This window comes from Balaenoptera physalus (genome assembly GCF_965194825.1).
Source record: "Balaenoptera physalus genome assembly, chromosome: 7".
NCBI lineage: Eukaryota > Metazoa > Chordata > Mammalia > Artiodactyla > Balaenopteridae > Balaenoptera > Balaenoptera physalus.
Window position 1 is genome coordinate 116830409 of NC_138886.1, and position 23168 is coordinate 116853576.

Below are 23168 nucleotides of genomic sequence, written 5' to 3' on the forward strand. Positions count from 1 at the left end.
CTGCACTCTGATGTGCTAACTTTTTATAAATAATGAAGATTTTAAAATAAAAGCTTTCACAATATATATTGTATCTTATTTTTACAGTGTTTTTAGTGCAAAAATGTTACATTTCAATTGTTCCTTTCACTGTGGTTAAAATGTATACTTGAATATTAATAGATTAGAAATCTAGATTGAAGTATTTTGTTTTATAAATATTTATTGTTAAAATTTAAGGATAGTTATTCTAAAAGTTTTCAAATGTCCTTTTAAAAAGAAAATTAAGTGCAGTGTCCAGTTCGCTTTCTACTGTATAATGTTCAAAGGACAGATTTATTACCTGAACAGCAGTAGCCATGGTACTTGCTTTTTACATTTTATACAACTGCAAATTTGAACAAAACTAGCTAAAGAAGAATTTTTTTGTAACTAAATTTCTTTCCTAAGTTGTTCTTTAGGGAAACAAATTAAGGGTACTCCCTAGCATGTCAGTTTTGTTTTATTAGTGATTTCTTTTATTGATACCAACTGTTACACAGTGTGTCTGCCAAGTGTCTGGGCCAGTTGCCAGTACTTTCAGTACTAGTAGTCAGCACTTTAAAAAAAAAAAAAATTAAGACTTTTTTATTAAGAGCAGTTTTAGCTTCACAGCAGAAGTCAGTACTTTGCATGCCTAGTTTACTAGAATTCACTTTGTCCCCAGATACATATTTTTTGGTTCTGGACATATATATGGTAGATTTTACTTTTGAAGCACACTGTGGATAATAATGATTTGATTCCAAAAAATAGCCTTTATTAAAAGATGAGAGAAAAACATGGGTATTTATGTAATAAAAGAAAAGAAAGTAGATATATCTTAAAACCGGAATTGCTGTGTGAAAGGAGCCATTCTTATCGTAGTAAGCAAATGGAGAGATACGTTAGGTAGGGGGCTAAGCTCCAACACATCCTTTTCTTCACTCTGAATTCCTTCTTAATACTGGCTTTAGCTATTTGCATATGTTTTCTTGAATTATTTGTGTTTGCCACCTAAATAAACATTGTGTCTAAACAGCTTACCACTCTGATTGGAGTGTTTAAGTCTTGGTGCTGTCATTTGCATAACAAATTTTAGTGACATAATCCATGGAGAATGCTTTACAGAATTTCTTGATTTTTTTTGTCTTTGAATCACTGAGAGCATGTGTTCTATTAAAGAAAACCTTAGCATGAGATGAGATGAATTCACCTTAACTTCTCCTGGGTTTTCATTGCCGCTTGGCCCTCCTTTTCTTTATTCCTAGTGGATTCCCTGTTGTACCCTGCACCACTGTTGGTAGAAATCTTTACCATTTTGCCCAAGCAGCCGAGTCAGCTCTCTTTTTCAACTCTCTCCAGATGGCTCGTCCTCCCTAAAAAGAAAACCAACGTGCACTCTGTTTTTGTCTTTTAACATTTTCTTCATGCACCTGTCTCCAAACCGGTACCGCTATCCTGTCTTCCAGGCTGAGAAAGCAGGTTAGACCCCACCTGTGTTTTCATTCCTTTCCCCTGCTCTCCTCTTCTCTACTTGCAGCTCCAATTATCTTCTCTTTCTTCTCTTTTTGCCCTTTAATTTTGCCGTTTTTTTCCTCCTATATACTAATACATTTTTCAAGTGAGTAGGCTGTACTCAGTTTCCTTACCTTGCTCATCCCCTAGCTTTCTACTTGGACTTGAGTTCCCGTAACGCTGTGGAAAGGGACCTCTTGAAAGACACGATTTTAAAATTTTCTTAAAGCAAAACTCTTATACTTGTGTCTATCACTGTAAACCTGGCAGTGTGCATTATTTGGGGAAGAAGTTCTATAGCTTTCATCAGCTTAAGGTCTTCACTCAAACCACACACAGTGTTTATTCCTTTTTCCTTGTGACACAGATGTCATAAGTCTTCATCTTTTCAGATGTCTTAATGCCTTAATCTTTTCTTCTTTTCTAAATAGCTTCATCTTTGGACCTAATATCCCTGTATCCCTCAACTCTTCCTTACATAACATGAAGTCTAGACCCTCCAATAATCCAGTCAGGCCCTGGTTTCCTTTATTCAGATAGTTCTAATTTGTCAATATGCCCCACAAAATGTGACATCCAGAATTGGGCACTTTTTAGTGAATCATGTAGATGATAATGAGCTACAACCTTCCGTTTTCTGGAAACTATGTTAATATAGGCTAATATTAATTTTCATGATTTCCTCTCTGCCTGTGAGACACACGCGCGTGCACACACGTACACACACAGAAACACACACATATACTGCTGAGAGTTTCAGTCCTGATTAATAACTATAATTAATGCTATATGATCTAGGGATTCCTCTGTACCATTCTTGTAAAACATTATTAAAAATCAAAAATACTCATACATGTATTAAACAAATACGTAGTTATTCAACAGATCCCATGCTATGGTTTCTTTCGTACTTTATTGCTTACAAAACAAGATAGGAATTCGGATGGTTGCCAGCTTGCTTATTGAAGACAATTATAATCTGGTCCCATGTCCTTTTCTGTTTTGTCATCCCTTACTCTTCACTCTGAAAGCCCTGCTAAAGTAATCTTCCTTTCCAAAGGAATCCCGGGCTTGAAACTGGTGCTGTCTTTCCTCAAAACCAGCAGTGTTGGCTGATTTCAAGCCTGTGTAGCCGGTTTTCAGGACTGGGTTGAAAACCATCTGCTTACTCCTCTGCATCTGATTGATTTTGGAGAACTCAAGTGAGGTTACATATGAAATTCTCAAACATGTATTCCGTAAAAAAAGGAAATGACCAACAATTGTATGATGCTTGCATAAGGCAAATGCCAGTGTTAATTTACAACTAAGGAGCATCAAACAACATTAACAATGGCATATATCATATAATTAGAGAATTACATGCTATTTAACAGATCACATTAGTGTTTTTTACATTTTGTAAATTTTTAAAAAGTAAATTAGAATTAGTTTTGTGTCTCTTAAATGCTGATTTACAAGTAAGCATGAATAAAGAACCTATTAATTACTACTTAATTGACATTCCTTTGTCTTTGAATCACTTGGATTAAAATTAAGCACTGGAAATACTTCTAATATGTTGTTATGCTTTTTAAATGGAGGAGTTTTAGAAAAAAAAAATCAAAACCTGGCTTAATTTTGCAGAGTAGATCAATTAAATATACAGTCAACTCTCGATTGTTCAAACGAATGGAGGAAAGGATGGAACAAGCATTCCTGTTTCTCTCGTTCCTGCCCCCTCAGACAGTTGCTGAGAGCCTCATTCCAAACAAGTTCTTTGGCTTTCCATCTTGATCATGTTACGTGCTCTAGCCTTGTGTCCAGGGTGCAGTCTGAAATATGGCTTACCACTGAGTTGGCAAAGTTTCACGTTCTCACATTCTGCTCTTTATATGCTTTTTAAAATCAGTGCTTTAGGATTGTTTTTATCCTTTTCAAATTCTTACGAAAATTTGATAACGTTGCTAATAATTGCCTGTTATCCTCATAAAATTAGTTTTATATAAAAATCTTATCTTTGAATTACATTTTATAGATAATTATAACCTTTCAAAAGCATAACCTCATGGTACCAAATTGCTTAAAAAATGTAATATAAAAATTTTATGAGAGTTTTTCTCCTGAGAGTTTTTATAAAAATTCTTCCAATTTTTTGAATTCCTAATGTGTGCAATATTTCTGATCACTATGTAAGTGTTTGTAAAGGGAAGAAATGCGGAAGGAATTTACGTGTGAAAACAGTATGTTGTGTGTATATGTCATTTTCTCTACCAATTAACTGCACACATTGTGCTATTATCCAGACATGAGCATTCATGGGAATGCGTGTATCTGGATAACTGTGAGTTGAAATAAACACACCTGCTTTTATTTCAATAACTGCACATTCAAATCCACATAAGGCATTTATTTGAATGTGACCTTCATATACATGAGAGAACATTGGTTTCAGTGTTTGATATTTTTGTTGCTATTTTGTTGTTGGTGGTTTAAATCTAAAGTAGGGTACAACCTTACAGGTAATGCTTCTCTGGAAAACTTTGCATGCAGAGAAAAGGAAATTCAAAGGTAAACCCTATGAAAAACACTGAAATTGTTTTGTCTTATTATGTTTAACCTCAGTGTGTATTGGAGCTAAATTCTTACGGAATGTATCAATAGCAATGCTTGAAGCCAAACTGTATACAACCCATAAACCAGTCTGGAACTCTGCTCCTTTTACTTTAAGTAAATTTAATGATTATTCTTTCCAGAAAAAACCTGTTAGTCTTTGATTTGGAGAATCCTTTTTTCTCAAGAAGCTATTTCCTTGAACAGTGTGTTAGAATATGTGTCTGAGCTTTAGGAAATCATGTTTTCCATTAGGCAATTGAAGTGTTTGTTGTAAGGCTTATTCTTAAAGTCTGTGTAATTGTTCTTCCCCACGCCCCCTACCCCCAATTTAGGTCATATTTCTGGATAGTTAGTTTTAACTGACCTGAGCCAGAAAATTGAATTAGGATGTCTTTAGAAGCCTTAACTTTGAATTTCCTACTTTTCATTGCATGTAAACTATCAACCACAAATAACAGTTTCAGTTCAAGTTCTAGCTTGTATTTTGCATGTTAAAGCTATAAACAGTCTATTAATGCTGGAAAGAATCTATAGCTATTGTTCTGCTATTGCCTAATTGTTAAATTTATGAAGGAAGACTGATTTTATTTATGTAGACTTGTCTTTCTGTCTTAGGGAGTGAACTACTTTATGTCCAAGGGCATCCTAGATGATTCACCAAAGGAAATAGCAAAGTTTATCTTCTGTACAAGAACACTAAATTGGAAAAAACTCAGAATATATCTTGATGAAAGGTAAAAAAAAAATTAATTTTTCATCAGACATGAGTTAAATAATGCTTTTAATGAGTTAAGTTTTACCTTAAAAACTGTATATCCATAAGATACGCTACTGTGGAGCCATTTAAATGAAAGAGTTAGATCTTTGTGTAAAGACACAGAAAGCTGCTCACAATATACTATATGAAACAAGCAAAAGCAAATTCTAGAACAATATAGGGTATATGTAGACACTTAAAAAAAGTCTACATAAACAATTGTTACGTCTGGTGATGTGGATTGGTATGGAAGGTGAAGATTCTCCTTATTTTCATGATTAAAAAAATAAAGAATTCTGTTTTTCATTTGTTTTTAGAAGATACTTGGAAAAAGTTGCCATTTTTAATACTGAAAAATTCATTTTTCCTTCATTTTATAGTTAGAATTTCTAGTTTCACCTTGTTTTGTTATTCTATTCATGAAAGATTTTTAAACTGCTTAATTTTATAAATAATCATACTTTGATGTTTTAAAATTTTAAGACACATATACTTTATAGGATTGCTGATGTGGTAATCAACAATAAAGTATTTTCATCCAAAAAATGAATAATCTGTGATTTTTCCCATCATTTTTTTAATAGAGAAAAGTTAACTAAAGCTGTACCTTCTTCTTTTTCTACTAGGAGAGATGTCTTGGATGACCTTGTAACACTGCATAATTTTAGAAATCAGTTCTTACCCAATGCACTGAGGGAATTTTTTCGTCACATCCATGCCCCTGAAGAGCGCGGAGAGTATCTTGAAACACTTATAACAAAGTTCTCACATAGATTTTGTGCTTGTAACCCTGATTTAATGAGAGAACTTGGCCTTAGTCCTGGTAAGAATGTATATAGTGAATTCCTTCCTTCTCCCATTCCCATCTCTAGGTAAAAATAGTAGTAGATGAGACATTTTTCTCACTATGGGGAAAAATGCTTCCTGTAATTACAAATACTTGTCTTTTTGCTTCTAGCAATAACTAGTTTGTCATAGCTATTATTTACATATAGTAAATATACTGTTTTAGGAGGAAAGTTAGACTTAGGTATATAAATTCTTTAAAATTCTTGTTTAAGCATTGGATATTTTTACTAGTCTAATCAAAAACTTGAGAAATTATTTTTAAAGCTTTTAATAATACACATATTACATAGGTAACACCTAGAATTTTTCTACTAAAATTTGTTTTTAATACAACTAGTTTTCACTGTTTGTGTGTATGTATATATGGGCATGGTATAGCCTGAGTCACCTATGTATTTTTTTCATGTGATATAGATTTATTTCTCTCTTCATATCAAAAAAATCTTGTTGTGCTTATCCTACTACAGAGATTACAAAGCCTTTTCCTGTCATATGAAATTTGTTGAGCATGCTTGTGCAAGACAATGTTTATTAAGATCAAGACTGCAATATTCTGAAAAACAAACACCATAGTAGTAGCAAGTAGTAGTAGCAAGTATCATGAGGTTTGTTACTGTTTTAACAGTAAACATCAACTACTGCCCTGAACAATATAAAGAAGAAAATTTTTTGTTGCGTGGGCTCAAGTTTAGCAATTTTTTCCCTAAAGATTTACTTTTGAGATTAATATGTAAATTCCATAGACCTTTTAAATACATATCTTAAATGACAAGGGTAATTTAACAGTCTTGTGAGATGTTTACGTTTTATTTTCTAGTACCAAGTTAATACATTTTCTTGTCATTAAAAATGCTTTCTAATTAAATTAGGTTTTTGTAAAAGCGTTTGAAAATAAATATCCGACTTTGTTTTTAATGGGAAGATATACTGACAGTACAAATATATTTAATGGGGAGTTGAATGGGAATATCACATTTGAAAGCAAGAGGCAAATAAAGCCAATTCTGAAATTTTTAAATTTAGAATGACTTTTCACTATAAACTCCTAAACTATTTGAAGAAAATGCTCACTGAATTGGTGTTCATTTAGGATGATCGACATCCCTGTTTACCCAGGAGAGGAGTTTCCTAGGACACAAGACTTTCATCACCAAACTGGGGAAGGCCCAGGCGATTATGTTTAATTATAATCTAATCTTGAGCTTTAGAAATTGTGAACAGTTTTGCCTTTGAGACCACAGTTTAAAAACCAGCCAGTAATTCAAGGTGTTTCTTTTTCCTTCCAGATGCTGTCTATGTACTGTGCTACTCTTTGATTCTACTTTCCATTGACCTCACTAGCCCTCATGTGAAGAATAAAATGTCAAAAAGAGAATTTATTCGAAATACCCGCCGTGCTGCTCAGAACATTAGTGAAGATTTTGTGGGGCACCTTTATGACAACATCTACCTTATTGGCCATGTGGCTGCGTAAGAGCACAGTTGCTAGGACTTCCACTTTTAACTTCAAACTAAAACTACCCAAGGACTTATTTAGCAGATACGGGGGTTACATTAGTGCTGGTCGTTCTAGCCTCTGTATACAATCAAGCTTGAGTGTACAACCTTTTTTTCTTTTACTCTTTTCTTTTTTAGTAATTTCCTTGGGGAACTAAAGAATTTTGCAGAATTTTTCTTAATTTTGCTTATCATGTTTTGCACAAAGCAGAGCCATTGTCTGACACAGCTGTTTAAGAATGTTAAACTGACATTATACTCTAAAAAAGATGGTATATTTGTGCATTAGATTTGCCTGAAAAACTTTATTCATTTCCATTCTTTTTTAAAATACCATGTAATGTGTACATATTTAACTAAAAAGATTTATAATCATAATTATTTTATTGTAAAGATTTTAACTAAAGCCTTTCCTTTTTCTCTCAAACTGAGTTCTGAAATTTATTTGATTCTGATATGAAATTATTACTGTCTTCATAAAAGTTGGATCTGACTTCAATAGAAACCAATACCAGCTTCTCTTTCCTTTGAACTTTGAAAAGAGGATTGATTTGTTACTATGCAAAACAGGCACTTATTTTTATAACAGAAATTAATCACTTGACTTCATTTTTTAAATTTCTGCGTTAGTTAAGTCTCAAGTCCTTCAAACCATAGCAAAACACGTTAAAATCTGTTTCCACACATAAGAACAAATTGGCATTAGAACTTATATCTGAAGTAGTCAAACCTTACTATTCTCCTAATCTTTTTTCTTTTTTTTATAAATTTATTTTATTTATTTATTTTTGGCTGTGTTGGGTCTTTGTTGCTGTGCACAGGCTTTCTCCAGTTGCGGCGAGCGGGGGCTATTCTTCCTTGTGGTGCGCGGGCTTCTCACTGTGGTGGCCTCTCTTGTTGCAGAGCATGGGCTCTAGGCACACGGGCTTCAGTAGCTGCAGCACGCGGTCTCAGTAGTTGTGGCTCGCGGCCTCTAGAGCACAGGCTCAGTAGTTGTGGCACATGGGCTTAGTTGCTCCGCGGCATGTGGGATCTTCCCGGACCAGGGCTCGAACCCACATCCCCTGCATTGGCAGGCGGATTCTCAACCACTGCGCCACCAGGGAAGCCCTCTCCTAATCTTGATGATTTCTGTTCAGAATCAGTTGGGAAAGGAATATTGTGAATGATAGTAAACAGTCTTTATTCATTCATTCAGTTTATATTTATCAAGGGCCTTCCATGTGCTAAGCATTGTGCCAGGTACTAGTGATACCTGGACATGGGCCCTGCCTTCACAGAAGTTACATGATTGGGTAATGAGAGGAAAACTACTGCTTAATGGAGAGCAAATGTATGATGTATATCTTAACAGTTATTTAATCATTAAAACACTTAACATTGGAATGATAAAGAACAGTGTATTTATATAGTAAGTCACAAGTTCCTGGAAATGCCTCTAAGTGAAAAGCATCAGCTTTGGAATGATACACTAAGTGATGAGTGGAGCTGCTAGTTTAGGGGAAGGGAACTGGGGGAGGGGGAAGTCCTTGCTAGAGGTGTAGAATCCTGACTTCCAGATCTGGCCCTAATATTACAACTGAACGATGTACTACAGAATTTTCAAAGACAAGACATAAGATAACCAAAACAAGTTTTGAAAGTCAAAGGGACTTTCAGACTGGTAGTAAACAATTTCTAAGATTCTGAAGCAGATATCTAAATATATTTCACATGTGCATAATTTTGAATTCTATGACAAAATAATTCTAATAAGTGTACTAATCATTGAGTCTTCATAAATGCATACACCTGTGTAAACTGAACCCATATCAAGATATGCAACCTTACACAATGTATATGCAGTTAACACTGTACCCCTTAATATAAAATATAAACTTTGTAACCATAGAGGTGTATTTACCCTGTTGGTTATCTTACAGTTGTCATCTGTCTTATATATAGCCTATGTTATAAACTCCACAATATAATGGTACAATTTGCTTTGGACAGTCATATATATTTTAAATAAATTAAGAAAAAATGCTCTTTTGCATTTACCCACATTATCATTATATCTTAGATGATCAGTAGGGAGAGTTTAGAGAAAGTCAATGTCTCATTTCTCACTACAAAATTAAGTGTAGCCTCCCTAGTGTGGCATGTAAGACCCTTCACGAACTGGCCTCTGCTTACCTTTAAAGCCTCATCTCCAGCAACATTCCTCAAATGTGGTCTGGTCTGTCTTTGCCTTTTACACGCTGTTCTTTCTGTAGCCTCCTCCTCTCCCTCCTGTATCTAAAGTCCCCCTGGGACTTCTCTGGTGACGCAGTGGTTAAGACTCGCACTCCTGGAGGCTTAGGAGGCAGGGGGCCCCCCCAGGCAGGGGGCCCAGATTCGATCCCTGGCCAGGGAACTAGATCCCACATGCATGCCACAACTAAGGAGCCAGTGAACTGCAACTAAGGAGCCCACCTGCCTCAACTAAGACCTGGTGGAACCAAATAAATATTTAAAGTCCCCCTACTAATCACCTAAGATCCACCTCAAATATAATTTCTTGGTCAAAGCTCTCAAAGACTGTCTCTATCATACACACCACTGGTGTTAATTAATTTTCTACATCCAACTTCTTTATCAAAATGTGATCTTTTTAAGGTCAAGGATTGCTCCCAGCCTGTCAGATTCTATTGTAAGGCCTGAACTAGGCAAGTGGCAGAGGATTTACAGAGGAGGAATGAATTTTTAAAAACAGCTGAAAATTGATAGGATTTAGTGATTTGGGAGAAGGGTTTCTAATATGAGGATCTGGTTGTCCTATCATCAAAGGTAGCTACTAGGAGAAGCAACCAATGGGATGAAATAGAAAAGATGATGTTTCCAATATTTGGATGTTTTGAATTTGAAAGAATCAACAGAACATTGCAGCTACAGAATAAGACTAGATATGTAAGTTTGGGGGTCATTAGAATTGGAGTACATTATACGAGGTAAAGCATGGGAAAAGACACCTCCTCTAGGGAATATGTTGGGTAAAAAGAAATACTTGGGAAACACAGCATTTCAGGTTTGGTAGAGAAAAAGAAGAAGAAAATGAGAGTTCGTTAAAACTGTAGAAGGACCAGAGAAGAATGGCATCCCGAGAGCTAGGGAAGGGGAGTTTCAAGAAGGATGCTGAGCTTTGCATGTGCCGCAGCCCAAGTAGATTGTTCCTTTCCCGTCTACACTCAGGCCTTTTCGAGTCTACCTTTTCCACTTGGGGCTGAGTTCTTTGAGGCTAGAAAATCATAGTAGCGCTAATGGCTTTTATATCGTCTCTGCCCAAATACCTCCTTATTCAATGTGTAATCTGAGCTCTGCGGAAACCCACAAGAGTACTTATGGTCCACTGCAACCCAGACCTGTCTACACCTTCCTTCCCGGTAAGGGCCGTGTTGTTTCAAGCCCAGAACACACCATACCAACTGCATGCTGCTAGTGCATCCTTTCTATACATCATCATTACTTATGTTTTCAAAATACAGTACAGATTATATTTTTTTAAGAAAAGGAAAAGAGAAAATGCTCGAAAACTTTTACGAGTCCCCCAAATTGATCGTCAACAGGATTTTTTCTAAGCGCGCTCTGTTCAAACTAACACTCTCTAATCTCATCTGTGGTGCTTTCTCTCTGGAAAGCTTGTAACCCCTCCGCCTCTTTACCTGTTGAAATGTTATTTGTCCTTCAAAGTCCCCTCAGACTCTTTCCCCTCCAGGGCAACTTTCTCAATTCTTGCAGGTGGAAATTTTATTCTTCTTATGTCTCCCTCAGTACCTAACACAGACCTTGGCCCAAAGCAGTTTCTCAGTAAACCTAACTGAATTATTTTAGCCCTGGTTTAGTTTCTAATATATAAGTATATAGAAAGATGACTTTACTATTTGCATTTCAAAAAAATATAACCAGACTTTTCAAGTGTACACAATTTACAAATCAGAATGTTTAGAGTTAACTCTTAAAAAAACGAATACAGATTCAACCTATGTATTATTCTAGATGTAAATTCATTTCTCTGGGTCTTCTAATTTCAAATATTTGCATAAATTACTGCTACTTTGATTGTCTTTTTTTAATTTTGAGAGTTTAAGCCATTGATCTTGTTACGTCTCTAAACTGATCTTTTACATGATTGGCAATATTATTAATATGGTGCTCAATGAGAGCTTGTTCAGAAGTCTATATATTTAAAATAATAACCCATTTATTCTAATTGGAGTCTGTTTTACTGTGTTTAAAGTGAACTTTTTCTTAATTTATCACTATTAATAGCTGAACTGCCTACAGCTGTTTACAAGCATTTGTTAAGTGAATTATGTCCACTTTGGGAAGCCATCCTAAGGAAACAATCCAAAATAGAGGAAAGGCAGTACGTACACTCTTAGTCACGTCATTGTTTTTAATTTCAAAAAAAGAAAAAGATAGAAACAACCAGAATGCCCAAAACCTGGGGCTCTTCTAAAAAATAACCAATATTTGAGTACACACGGGGTACCAGACAGCACGCTAAGCACTGGTCAAGTAGACCAGAACCCATCCTCATGACCTGTTATTATGATGCCATGATGTTTATGAATAATGTGAGTTAACAGTTATAAATAATGAAAAATATTAAAAAGAAGATTAAATTGCATATATACACACATTACGGTTACTATGTAAAACAAAGCAAAAACCTATGAATGGAAAGAACAGACTGGGATACAATATACCAAGATATTATGGATAATGGATTTTTTTTTTCTTATTTCTTCTTTCAAATGTTATTAAGGATGATGTATTTTAGATAGAACAAAATAAATTCATTGAAGTACTCAGAAAATAAAGATAAATAGTGTTCCTAATTTAACTAGTATTGCTTCCCCTCAGAATGTTTCCAGGTATTTTTATTCAAAATTTGTTTCATTTTTAAAAGACACTTGGCTGATCTGTTAAATCATATCTGGACAAATGTTTTGTTTTCAGGCTTAGAGAAGTGGATTGTTTTATTTTATTTTTGTCTAATCAAATTAAAGACCAACAAGAGAAAGATACCAAATCTTTACAGAGGAAATTTTCATTTGTTTAAAAAAAAAAAAAATTGGCTTTCTTCTCGGCCTGGTTGTACAGGAGGGTTGGATTTAATTTAAAATGATTAATGAGATTTTGTCAGGCCCCTTGACTTTACTCCACTGCAGTTTGTCAATGCAACAACCTGGGAAGCCAGGACGCCACTCTGTCGCCCAAAAGTACTCTCTGGGGAAAAAATTTACTGGCAGAACTAGTGCCAGGTACACGTCAATGGCATTGTCTCTCGGGTATCGACAGTTTAAAAGTCTCAATCGGAAAATGTATGTTTTGGGAACGCACATACCTAGGATGTTTTCAGTCTCTTGCAAGTGGTTAATCACTTTTAAAATATTTAAGTTGTTGATGTTTTCCAAAAGAAATTATTTCAAGACAAAATCTTTACCAGTATGTCCCTTCTCCCTAAATTATTTTAAAAATTAAACAAGAAAGGAATTCTAAGATCTCCGCTCACTTGCTGTTTTTCTTTTTCTTTTTTTACTTAAAGATTTAAGGTGGAGCTTTTTTAAAAAAGTAAAATTATTTTTCACTTTCGAAAATACTTTTTTTAACCATTAGCATGACCTAATTTTGTCATCAAGTTTTTAAAATAAGCTATAAATTTGTGATCTGACATAATACACTCTTCCGTACTTATGTATTTATATTTTAAAATGTTCAATATGATTAGCTAAAACAAAATTACTGAATGTAGCCAGTTGTCAGGTGTAAATATAATATGTATTTTTGCTTTGTTGCTTAATTAACCACATAAGGAAACAATACTAATGTAGGACTATCTTTGGAGAAATTTAACATAATGTATATTTGCCAATTTTTTTTTTTATCAAAGCAAAAAATTAGCAAAGAGTTCTTTCCTATTAAACAATATCAGGATGGTGGTCTCTTCTGAGCTGTGTGCGTGTACACAACCTGAAGAGAAAGACCCTCAGCCAGAGCCGGGCTTCCATTGACTGTCGGCTTCGTTCCTGTGGTAGGAAATCTGAGAAAAGCACAGAAAAGTGGAGAGGCCTAGAACAGTTGATCGAGGCTGCAGCTCTTACCGAGAAGACAACACAAGAAACAAAATAAGTCCCTGTGTGTATATACCAGCACCACTGTCACCGATCACATTGCCCTGCAGTGAGTTTCTTCCAGAGTATTTGCAATCTTGAGGCCATCGAATAGTTTATTGCATTTCTAAAATTCTAGAAAATATAGACACTATTTTCAAGGTGTGTGAATTTTCATGTTATTGCAGTTTGGGTGCTGCATTGCATATTTTTTCCCTAACGTAGACAATTGCGTTTATGAAGGAATTCACAGTTATTTATTTTAGTTAACTTTGGAGATTTTTGTTCTTACTGACTTCATAAATCAAAAAAATATATATTTCTCTCCCTCCCTCAATTAATCTCCTTCCTTTTTTCTGGAACAAAGAAAATAATACATCCAAAAAAGATCATGGCCATTGTCAATAATGAAGCAGAGAAATGAGAAACTCTTGCATGAGGCCCAGTTCCTGTTGCGTTCGGTGAAGCCCATGCAAACAGCTCTCGCAGGTGACGTTTATTACCAGGTTGAATTTGTATGTGTTCTTGGTCTGGTTACCCCCTCAGAAATCTGGTTTTATCGACTCACCTCAAGCAAATATATTTTTCATGGCATTGATTTTTTGTTTGTGTGATTTATTTTTTTCTCTCTCTCTTTTTTTTTTAATTTGGTTATTTGTGCCTTTGATTTTTAAATCCAGAACTAAAGGGAATGTTACTGTGCTGACTTACCGAATGCGATCAGTACATTCTCTGTACCAGCCTACAGAAAGCTGGTTGATGATCATGGAATCAGAGCAAGGAAAGTCACCAGAATCAAATGCTTTGTGTTTTGCAACAGACCACAATAGCCAACAGCATCTCTCTCTCAACAGAGATGATTTTTGCACAGTTGAAAGTTGAAAAAAAAATTAAATTAAAATTTAAAAATGAAAAATTGTAAGAAAGGTATAAAGGACATGACAGGGGGGACCCTGTCGCCCCCATCCCCTCCCACTTCCGGGCCCCCATCATTAGCTGTTTGGAGCTAGTGGCCCTACCTTTTTCAATGTGTGTATGTGTATAAATGCATGTATTTGTTCAAAGACTGGGACGTGTATATCATGGAGATGGCACACCAGGTAAACAGCAGCAGTTTCCTCTGCTTTATACAAATGCACTAATAAAATAATACACACGCATTATAATACCCCCAAAAGAAGTACCTCTCAGGCAGCTGGCAACCTGAGACGGGTATCATTGAAACTGAAACACAACTCCAACCCGTATCAGAATTGCATTTTGAATACCGTGGGTTTTGGGATAAGAATGGGATGGAGGGGGCCACAGGTGTTTTGGGAAGGGCAGCGAAGAACAAGCTACACTAGTTCAGGTCAAACTTCCTTGGCTAGTGCTATAGACGGAGTGTGTCCCCCCCAAATTCACATGTTGAAACCTAATCCCCAGTGGGATGGTATTCAGAGGTAAGGTCTTTGGCAGGTGATTAGGTGTGAGGGTGGAGCCCTCCTGAATGGGATTACTGCCATAAATAAATAAATAGACACAAATACATAAATGCATAAATAAATTTTGATAACTGAAGTCACTGGCTACCAGATATTGTCAATATTTGCTGCTGTGTGTCTCTTTATTTTATGCTGTTAAGTGGAACAGTGTTTTGACCTTCTCAGCAATTTCCCTTGTCATCGACTCAGAATGTCTCTAATACTTTTGTTATTATTACATCAACTTATTTAAAACCTTACTACAGCCAATCACATTTCGGGCATGGCCTGCTCTCCTAAAGTTATTCTGATGCATTCTGTGCTTTTCTATTTCAGAGAAATCTCATTTCTCACATATTCAAGATCACTATAGCCGCCAAGTACCTATAATATGACATAAATTTAGGGCATTACATTTTACATGACAGTGAAGTTTTAACATAAATATCTAAGTAAGCGTTCAAAGATGGCTCACTTTGTGCAAGGAAGGAGTTAACCAGGTGTGGTGAAAGAGAACAAAAATGAAAAAACTGTGCTCTGTCATCCAAGACTTCAGTGGGAGGAAGGCAACCGTAATCACATACAGTTCTATAATACTTTATATCTACCACGGCAACTTTGCAGAGGTCTGGAGATGCTATGTGAGCTTTAGAGGTTCACATGGCCATTTATAGGGATGAGGGGAGGCAGACCCCCAAGTACATTTGGTGTATTACTAACCGTAATGTACAGCAGAAGAAGTGTGTTCAAAGAGCTTAAAGCAAAACAAAACCTAGTATTTTAGGAAAAGAAGAGTGAGCAATTAGTACCAACCAGCTGAGTATAAAGGGAGGAATGTGATTTCAGTAGGTGTCCTCCCGGGTAGGGCAATAGCATAATCAAAAGCCTGGAGACATACAAGTGTCCGAGGTCATGGAAGTGAATAATCTGCTGGAATTGGAGGGTAAGGTCTGAGCAATGATATAGTGGAAGAAAGGGCTGGAAAATATAGATTGGACAAAGAAGATGCTAAAATGGAGAATTGGGACTTTTTATTTTTGTAGGCAATTGGAAATGTTTATGAACAAAGATGTCATTTCTGATCTGTGGTTTGGGAAGAACTTTCTGAAGCCAATCTAAAATGTCAAACAGAAATGCAACAGATTGTAGGATAAGGAAACCAGTGAAGAGGCTACTGGAATTATGCAAGTGAAATAAGGTGGAAATTTGAATTTTAGTATTGCTATTGGAGTGGAAACGATAGAGGAAAGATTTGAGAGGCATTTTGGAAGTAAACCCTCTTGGGGAAAGACTGAATGTTGGCCATAAAGATGGAGTTAAGTGTGATAAATTGGGAGATTGGGATTGACATATATACACTAATATGTATAAAATGGATAACTAATAAGAACCTGCTGTATAAAAAAATAGATAAAATAAAATTTAAAAAACAAATGACTCCAAATGGTCTGAAGAAGGCGTTGCTGTTATAAACAGAGAGAACACAAGTGCAGGACCAGTTGACTTGGGTTGGAGGTAAGGTGGTGATGAGAGGGAGAGGCTGAATCCCCTTTAGGTCAGTAGATTTAAAGTGCAGACAGGACAGTTATGTGAAGGAATTCAGCAGGTAGTTTGAAATGTAATCTAGCGCAGAGATTGGAGATAAACGCTAAGTTTACATTTCGGGAGAGTCCTCTGCATACACATGACAGAAGAAACCACAGGAATAGATACATATACTGAGGTTGTCATGATCACTTCTCACAGTGCATGGCAAATAGTGTGGTCTAAATAACTATCTGTTGAATGAGCAAGTTGATATTGATAAGTGTTCCCAAATATCCAAAAATCTCAAAGTACTTTAATAACAAGCCTTGGATAGAGAAAGATAGCATCCTGTTGCAATGGAAAGAACCTTTCACTAAATCACCAAGGTCCTATCTATTCAGAAAAGTTTCCTCTTGCCAATCCATGTCCCTGCCAGGATATGAAGGGCTCTACTTATCAAATAGCTTTTATTTATTTATTTATTTTAATGGGTAGACTGCAATTGGCCCTATAAATGGAGGACTCAAAACTAAAATGATACTAAACCAAGTTAAATCTTGCACTGATGATTAAGACCCACGCAAATCCACTACCCCACCCCCAACCTGAATATTTCTCAGAATCCTTAGAAACTCAGGTTGAGTTGCTTTCACAGCTCTCTGAGGTTCAGCGTTGCAAAGTGCCTTCGGGTGATGTCTCATTGCCCTCACTTTCTTTGCCAGGGTGCTGTTCCTGATACAAGCGTAACTAAGCTCTAAAACAGCCAAAATGGGGACTTCCCTGGAGATCCAGTGGTTAAGCCTTCGCCTTCCAATGTAGGGGGTGCAGGTTTGATCCCCGGTCGGGAAGCTGAGATCCCACATGCCTCGAGGACAAAAAACCAAAACATAAAACCAAAACAATATTGTAACACATTCAATAAAGACTTTAAAAATGGTCCTCTTTAAAAATAAATAAATAGCCAAAATGGTGCTCTTCCCTGCAGTTTCCTTGTCTTAGATTATGACGTGTTCTTAGCAGAAACGTGAAGGGAAACTCTCTCCTCACAGGTTTAGACATAATCTCTGAGGCCCTCCTGACTCTCCTCCACTGATTCTGCCTTCAGCCTCCAGCGTGTCAGTTTCCCCTCAAAGCCCTTCTCTGCATGCAAATCGGCCAGACATCCCTGTGTCACCAGCCTCACCAATTTCTCCAACAGACCCACACTCGGCTTAGGACCACCCAGCACTGCTCAGCTTCTCCAGCCAGGCACCTGCCTCATAACCTGGGGGACTAGAGTTTATTGTCTACACCAGGACACTTCTGAGAGTGCTAAAATGCTAAACCAGATGGTACTCAAGACAACAGGTGTAAACTAGGAATTGTGGTCGCCCTACCCGTGACTATAATACAATGTGATAAATGCAAAAATAAAAGTTTAAACACTTTGCAGGGGAACCATTTTAAATGTAATGCACCAATGGGTCCAAATTTGTTTCCAATCAAAAACACCTCTAAATTATTTTCCGGTCAGCATCCATGATAAAAACCATACCGTTAAGCCGGGGGTATTTGCACCAGGCTGCAGAGCAGAGCTCTGGCTCTGGAGGGAAATAATCTTTCAGCTTGTTGGAAATGCATTTTGTAACTTAGAATCCCTGTAGAGGAGCGCATTTTGTAGTTTGGTCAAAACCCTAAGGAACTGAGTCTCAGAAATCTCTGGAAAGATTATGGAGATATTTATTTGGCAATGATCTTAATAAAATCAAAATTACAGATAACGTTTCTCATTTAATCTTCACAAGTGCATGCTGAGAACATAAACGTGACTTTACTTAGAGGTCACAGGCTAGTGAGTTCTGGATATTGGCTATAGTGACATATTTGCATATCTGTATCTATCCAAATATATCCATCCATCCCTGAGCAGGTCTGGAAAAGGGTATGCCAAAGCAGAGGGAGCAGCAAATGCAAAGGCTGTGAGGCAAAAACAAGGTTGGTCCCTGTACCGTAGAATGGAAGCTTCAGGAAGGAAGATGACGTTTTATTCACTTTTCTATTCCAAGCACCTAAAAAAGTCACTGAAGCATAAGAAAAAGTCGGTAAACATTTAAGGAATGTATGAATGAATGAATGAATGAATAGGAGACCCCTTGGAGGGAAATGGCCTTAGGGATGAAGGCAGAGGTCATAGCTTGTGGATCTTGGTAGGCGGTAGTAAGACAATGGGGTTCTGTTCAAGTGCAGCGGGATGTTACAGCAGGATTTAGAAAGAGGAGTGATGTGATGTGATTTATGTTTTTAAAACAATCATTCTGACTGTTGTGTGAAGAATGGACAATAAGGTGGAAGAAGAACAAAAGTAAGGAGGCCAGTTATCAGGCTTTTGAGGTTGTTCAGATGGAAAGTCACAGAGGCTTGGAAAAGGGCAGTGGCCGCAGAGATACAAAAAATTGAATGCTCCGAGATTTTTGGCTTTAAAAACTGGGTAGATGATGGTGCCATTTACTATGATGACGAATATGTTTAGGAAAGAAATTCAAGGGTGTTTAGCTACTAACCTAGAAAAATATAAAAACTAGTTAAGAATAGAGGGGACTGTTTATAATAAAATATTAAGTAAAAAAAAAAAAAAAAAAAACCTAGTCGGAATGTATACAATAATTACAATTATGAAGAGGATATATTTGTATATTGAAAGAGATAAGTTTAAAATATGGTTACATAAAGACGTTGATTTGTTGAGAATTTTGTGTTTTAAACATTTTCATTTGAAGTTTTACTCTTCGTGTTGTAACATTGTTTGTGAAATATGAAAAGCAAAATTCTAGTAAAAGGCCGTAAGTCTATGAGAAAAGTCTAAAATGATTGCAATGCAGAATAAAATTTCATTCTAATAAATTCATTAAAGAATGTTGTAATGAAATTATTATGAAACCATTAAAAGCTGTATTCCCAGGTCTTGAGATCCAAAGCAGAATTAATGTGGACAGTTGGGGAGAGTGAGAAACAAAAACAAAACAAAACAAAAAAGTCAAACCCAGATTATTGACATAAAATTTTACTCATAAAGTCCGCAAGAGAAGGAGAGTCTGTGAGCTCCCATTATAATCCATTCCATGACTTATAACCTTAATTTCTTTCTTTTTTTTTTTTTTTTAAATAATTAATTAATTTATTTTTTTATTTTTGGCTGTGTTGGGTCTTCGTTTCTGTGCGAGGGCTTTCTCTAGTTGCGGCGAGCGGGGGCCACTCTTCATCGCGGTGCGCGGGCCTCTCACCATCGCGGCCTCTCTTGTTGCGGAGCACAGGCTCCAGACGCGCAGGCTCAGTAGTTGTGGCTCACGGGCCTAGCTGCTCCGCGGCATGTGGGATCCTCCCAGACCAGGGCTCGAACCCGTGTCCCCTGCATTGGCAGGCAGATTCCTAACCACTGTGCCACCAGGGAAGCCCTCTTTCTTTTTTTAAAAAAATTTATTTTATTGAAGTATAGTTGATTTCCAATGTTGCATTAATTTCTGCCGTACAGTAAAGTGATTCAGTTATACATATATATACATTATAAGCTTAATTTCTTTAGAATTTTTCCACCTTTTTCTAACATAAGGGCCCCAATCTCCCTATGTTTCACTTCGAGGCCTTTTCTTGTTTTGCGGTCAGTGGGAATGGATTACAGCTCACCGTCAGCTTCAGTGAGGAGCGCTTCATATACTTGAACACCTTTTAATTATTCCTTCTTTCGTTCAGACAGGTAAATCCTGTTACCATGCTAAGGCACGTTAAGAATAGATTGTTCAGTAGTAATACCACACCACATCCTTGGCTTGGCTATATTGAGAGCTACAAATGGATTTTATACAAATGATTTCTGCATGAAATTATCATGATCAATAATGAAGTTGTTACAGTTCAACTTTCTGTGGGACCCCCAGGGAAGCAGAGCAGGTATAAATCGGTGCCTGGTGCGCATTGAAAGCCCTGAGCTTCACATACATGTTTTCACTTCCCTTTAAACAACAGTTACCCTAGAACTCCACAAACTCAAAAACAACCACACCTGTCAGAAAACTTATCCACACTTCCAATTTCTGTATAAAATAAGCTTTCCTTCTTATTCACAGCTGTTATCAAACCCGATGACCAAACTGATAAATTCTGCTGTGATCCATGCATTTCAAATGCATGAAGAACTCCCAAGGCCAAAGTGAAAATGCAAGGAGAAAATTTTCCGCAACACTTATTAAAATGTGAATGTTTTACTAATTCTGTCCTTAGGAAAAGAACACACAGACTTGTTGGAGAGAGCATTTTTCCACATAGACATGTTTATCTCTAACATTTCATTTTTAGATTGAAAGAACACTCATCTGGAAACAAAGATCCTGACTTCACCTAAGTACAAAAGCAGAGAAAAATCTCAAATTCTTCATTTAAACCCCTCTGCAAGTGTTTCTACATCCTGTATAAACCATTTTTTTAAGAACGGAAGATTCTTTAAACATGTCTTTGGAAGATCTAAAAATGAATGTAGATCTGATTTTATTTGGAACTAATACCTTCATTCTATCCCAAAGAAGAGATCTGATTAAATGAAGTAATTGTATTTCTTTAACGGAAGTGTGAGGTCTTACTTAAGGGGTCTCTGAATACAAAATCTATGCATGATTGCATGCGTATATGTATTAGCAAATGTGTTTGGTACTTGCCAGCATGAATGTTACGCTAAGATGTTAGTGTTTTCGACAGTAACTCCCCAAGTTAGCAAACTGAAGTCTAATGCCTGAATTTATCTATGTAAATTTGAATGAACTTGACCCAAGCCTTCGTGGGGCCCTAGGCAAAGCCAGATGTTCATATCCTTAGGCACATTTCCATACCCCACACACCTGAAGGCACAGAGAAATATGGGAAGGAAAAGAGTAAAATTTCTTAAGACAAGCTTCGGGATCTTGCAGACGGGAGTCTGGGGAAAGCAGCTGGCAATGCTTTGTAAACTGAACACAAGATGTATTCTGACCATTAGCCGTTAACCGTGGTGCTCAAAACGAGACATTTTAAACAAAGTATGAATGAGATTTTCAGAGAAATACTCTCTTCTTTGCACCAAATTTTGCTCCACGTTGCAGTCAGTTTTTCCACATTTTGCCACCTAGTGGACAACCTGAAAACTACAAGATTCCTCTCCCCCCACCCAATGATTAATTTCCATACTCTCCAGGAAGAATTGCCCTGAGTCAACCTAGGGCAAGGATTTTGTTTGTTTTGTGCATTGGTGCTCCTGGAACAGTGCCTGGCACTTAGTAAGCCATCAGTAGTTAGCTGTTTAATGAAGGATCAGTTACCACTGGAGGTACACTCCACTTAAGGATTATTAGTATGGAGAATGTCATCAAAAATATAGCTACAGTATGGTGTTGGCGAAATATGTTTCCTAACTGAAATAAACGTTCCAAATTATTTCAAAAGTAAAGGGTGGTGTGTAGTCTCAGGTTAGAGAAATATCTACATAGCTCAGTAGGAACAGGAGATGTCTTCATTGCTCTGTGTAGACAGATTATCCAGATGTTTCAATTTGATATGAGCACCTACCTCTCCTTCACCCCAACTGCTCCAAATAAAACTAAATTTACCCTGGAAAATACCCTTTCTCCTTTGACTAAAAACCATGGCTGGCTTTCTTCTTGCTTTAGGCTGTGATACTTCTCATTCCCTTTTTCTGTTACCAAAAATTATTAAATCCATTTAGCCCTCTTTTTATAAAAAGAATACATATGCATATGTATAAATATATGTTTTTCTTTTTCAAAATAACATTCCATGCTTCTACTTCAATGAGCCTAAAGTGTTAATGATTCTTAAACATATTTCTCCTGGCAAAAGATTGGTAATTTTAAAAAGCAGAATAATGATCATAACTTTTAAATTCAGTATTCCTCTAATGTCTTTTTGATTTTTCAGACTGTCTTTTGAAAATATTTTAAAAAGCAAAACATATGACTATATTTTAGTACCTTAGCATTTAGGCTAAAAAAATTCATAGGTAATCCACCTCAAATTTCTTTCTCAGGAGAATTAATTTCCATTCTGAAATCAGCAAAATAAGTATACATATAACATATGCTAGTAGTTCATTAAAAGAACTTATTCTTTTTGTTTTCAAATCAGGCTGATCTTAGGTTGACTATATCCTAACATGTTTTCATAATATATTGTTGAGATACAAAGCTTGTTTTCTTTTTTAACTGAAAGCATGTATATTCATTATATAAAACTCATTTATGTTACATACTTTAAAAGTGGAAGTTGCAATGCAACTGCTTTCTAAGGTGATTTTTGCCCCTCTGAAAACAAAAGGTTTAAGTAGTATTTTTATAAGTAAAATCATTTCTTACATATTTGGGTGACTGAGTATAACATTCAGATGTACATACAAAATAACATATGCAAGAAAAACAAAGTTTAGAATACCATTTTAATTATTTTTTAGTGTATGTGAAATAATTTGTTTTTCTCAACTCTGTCCCAGGGTCAAGGTCTATAGCATTTATTGGAACCAGCTATTTCTCTCATTTTCATAAGGTCCCAGGAGGCAATAGTCATACATTGTTACTTCAGCCTTCAAAGAGGCAAAGCAGTACAGAGCCCTGTACTGTAATAGACAACACAAAACAGTCCCAATTTCAGTTCCTGTTATACTGACAAGTCTCCTTCAGGTAAGAGATGGAAACATTCTTTTATCATTATAAGGTTAGTGACAATTTTAATGGAATAAAAAGATTATTCTTGCTGCATCGGGGATAGAAGTTCGGGGTGTGGGTATGGGGGGGAAGATGTCTTTTCCCTTTTATGTTT

General features: G+C 36.2%; 1 protein-coding gene across 2 annotated transcripts in view; it reads left to right on the top strand.

Annotated features, from left to right (window-relative positions):
- Nucleotides 1–19466, top strand: part of FBXO8 (F-box protein 8) — a 49355-nt gene extending 29889 nt beyond the window's left edge. For both annotated transcript variants that reach the window (XM_082469018.1, XM_082469019.1), the window contains 3 exons: nucleotides 4726–4844; nucleotides 5494–5690; nucleotides 7003–19466. In XM_082469018.1, coding sequence (XP_082325144.1) covers nucleotides 4726–4844; nucleotides 5494–5690; nucleotides 7003–7190 — 504 coding nt within the window. In that variant the 3' untranslated portion in view covers nucleotides 7191–19466. The remainder of the gene's footprint in view (nucleotides 1–4725; nucleotides 4845–5493; nucleotides 5691–7002) is intronic.
- Nucleotides 19467–23168: the final 3702 nt, after the last annotated feature.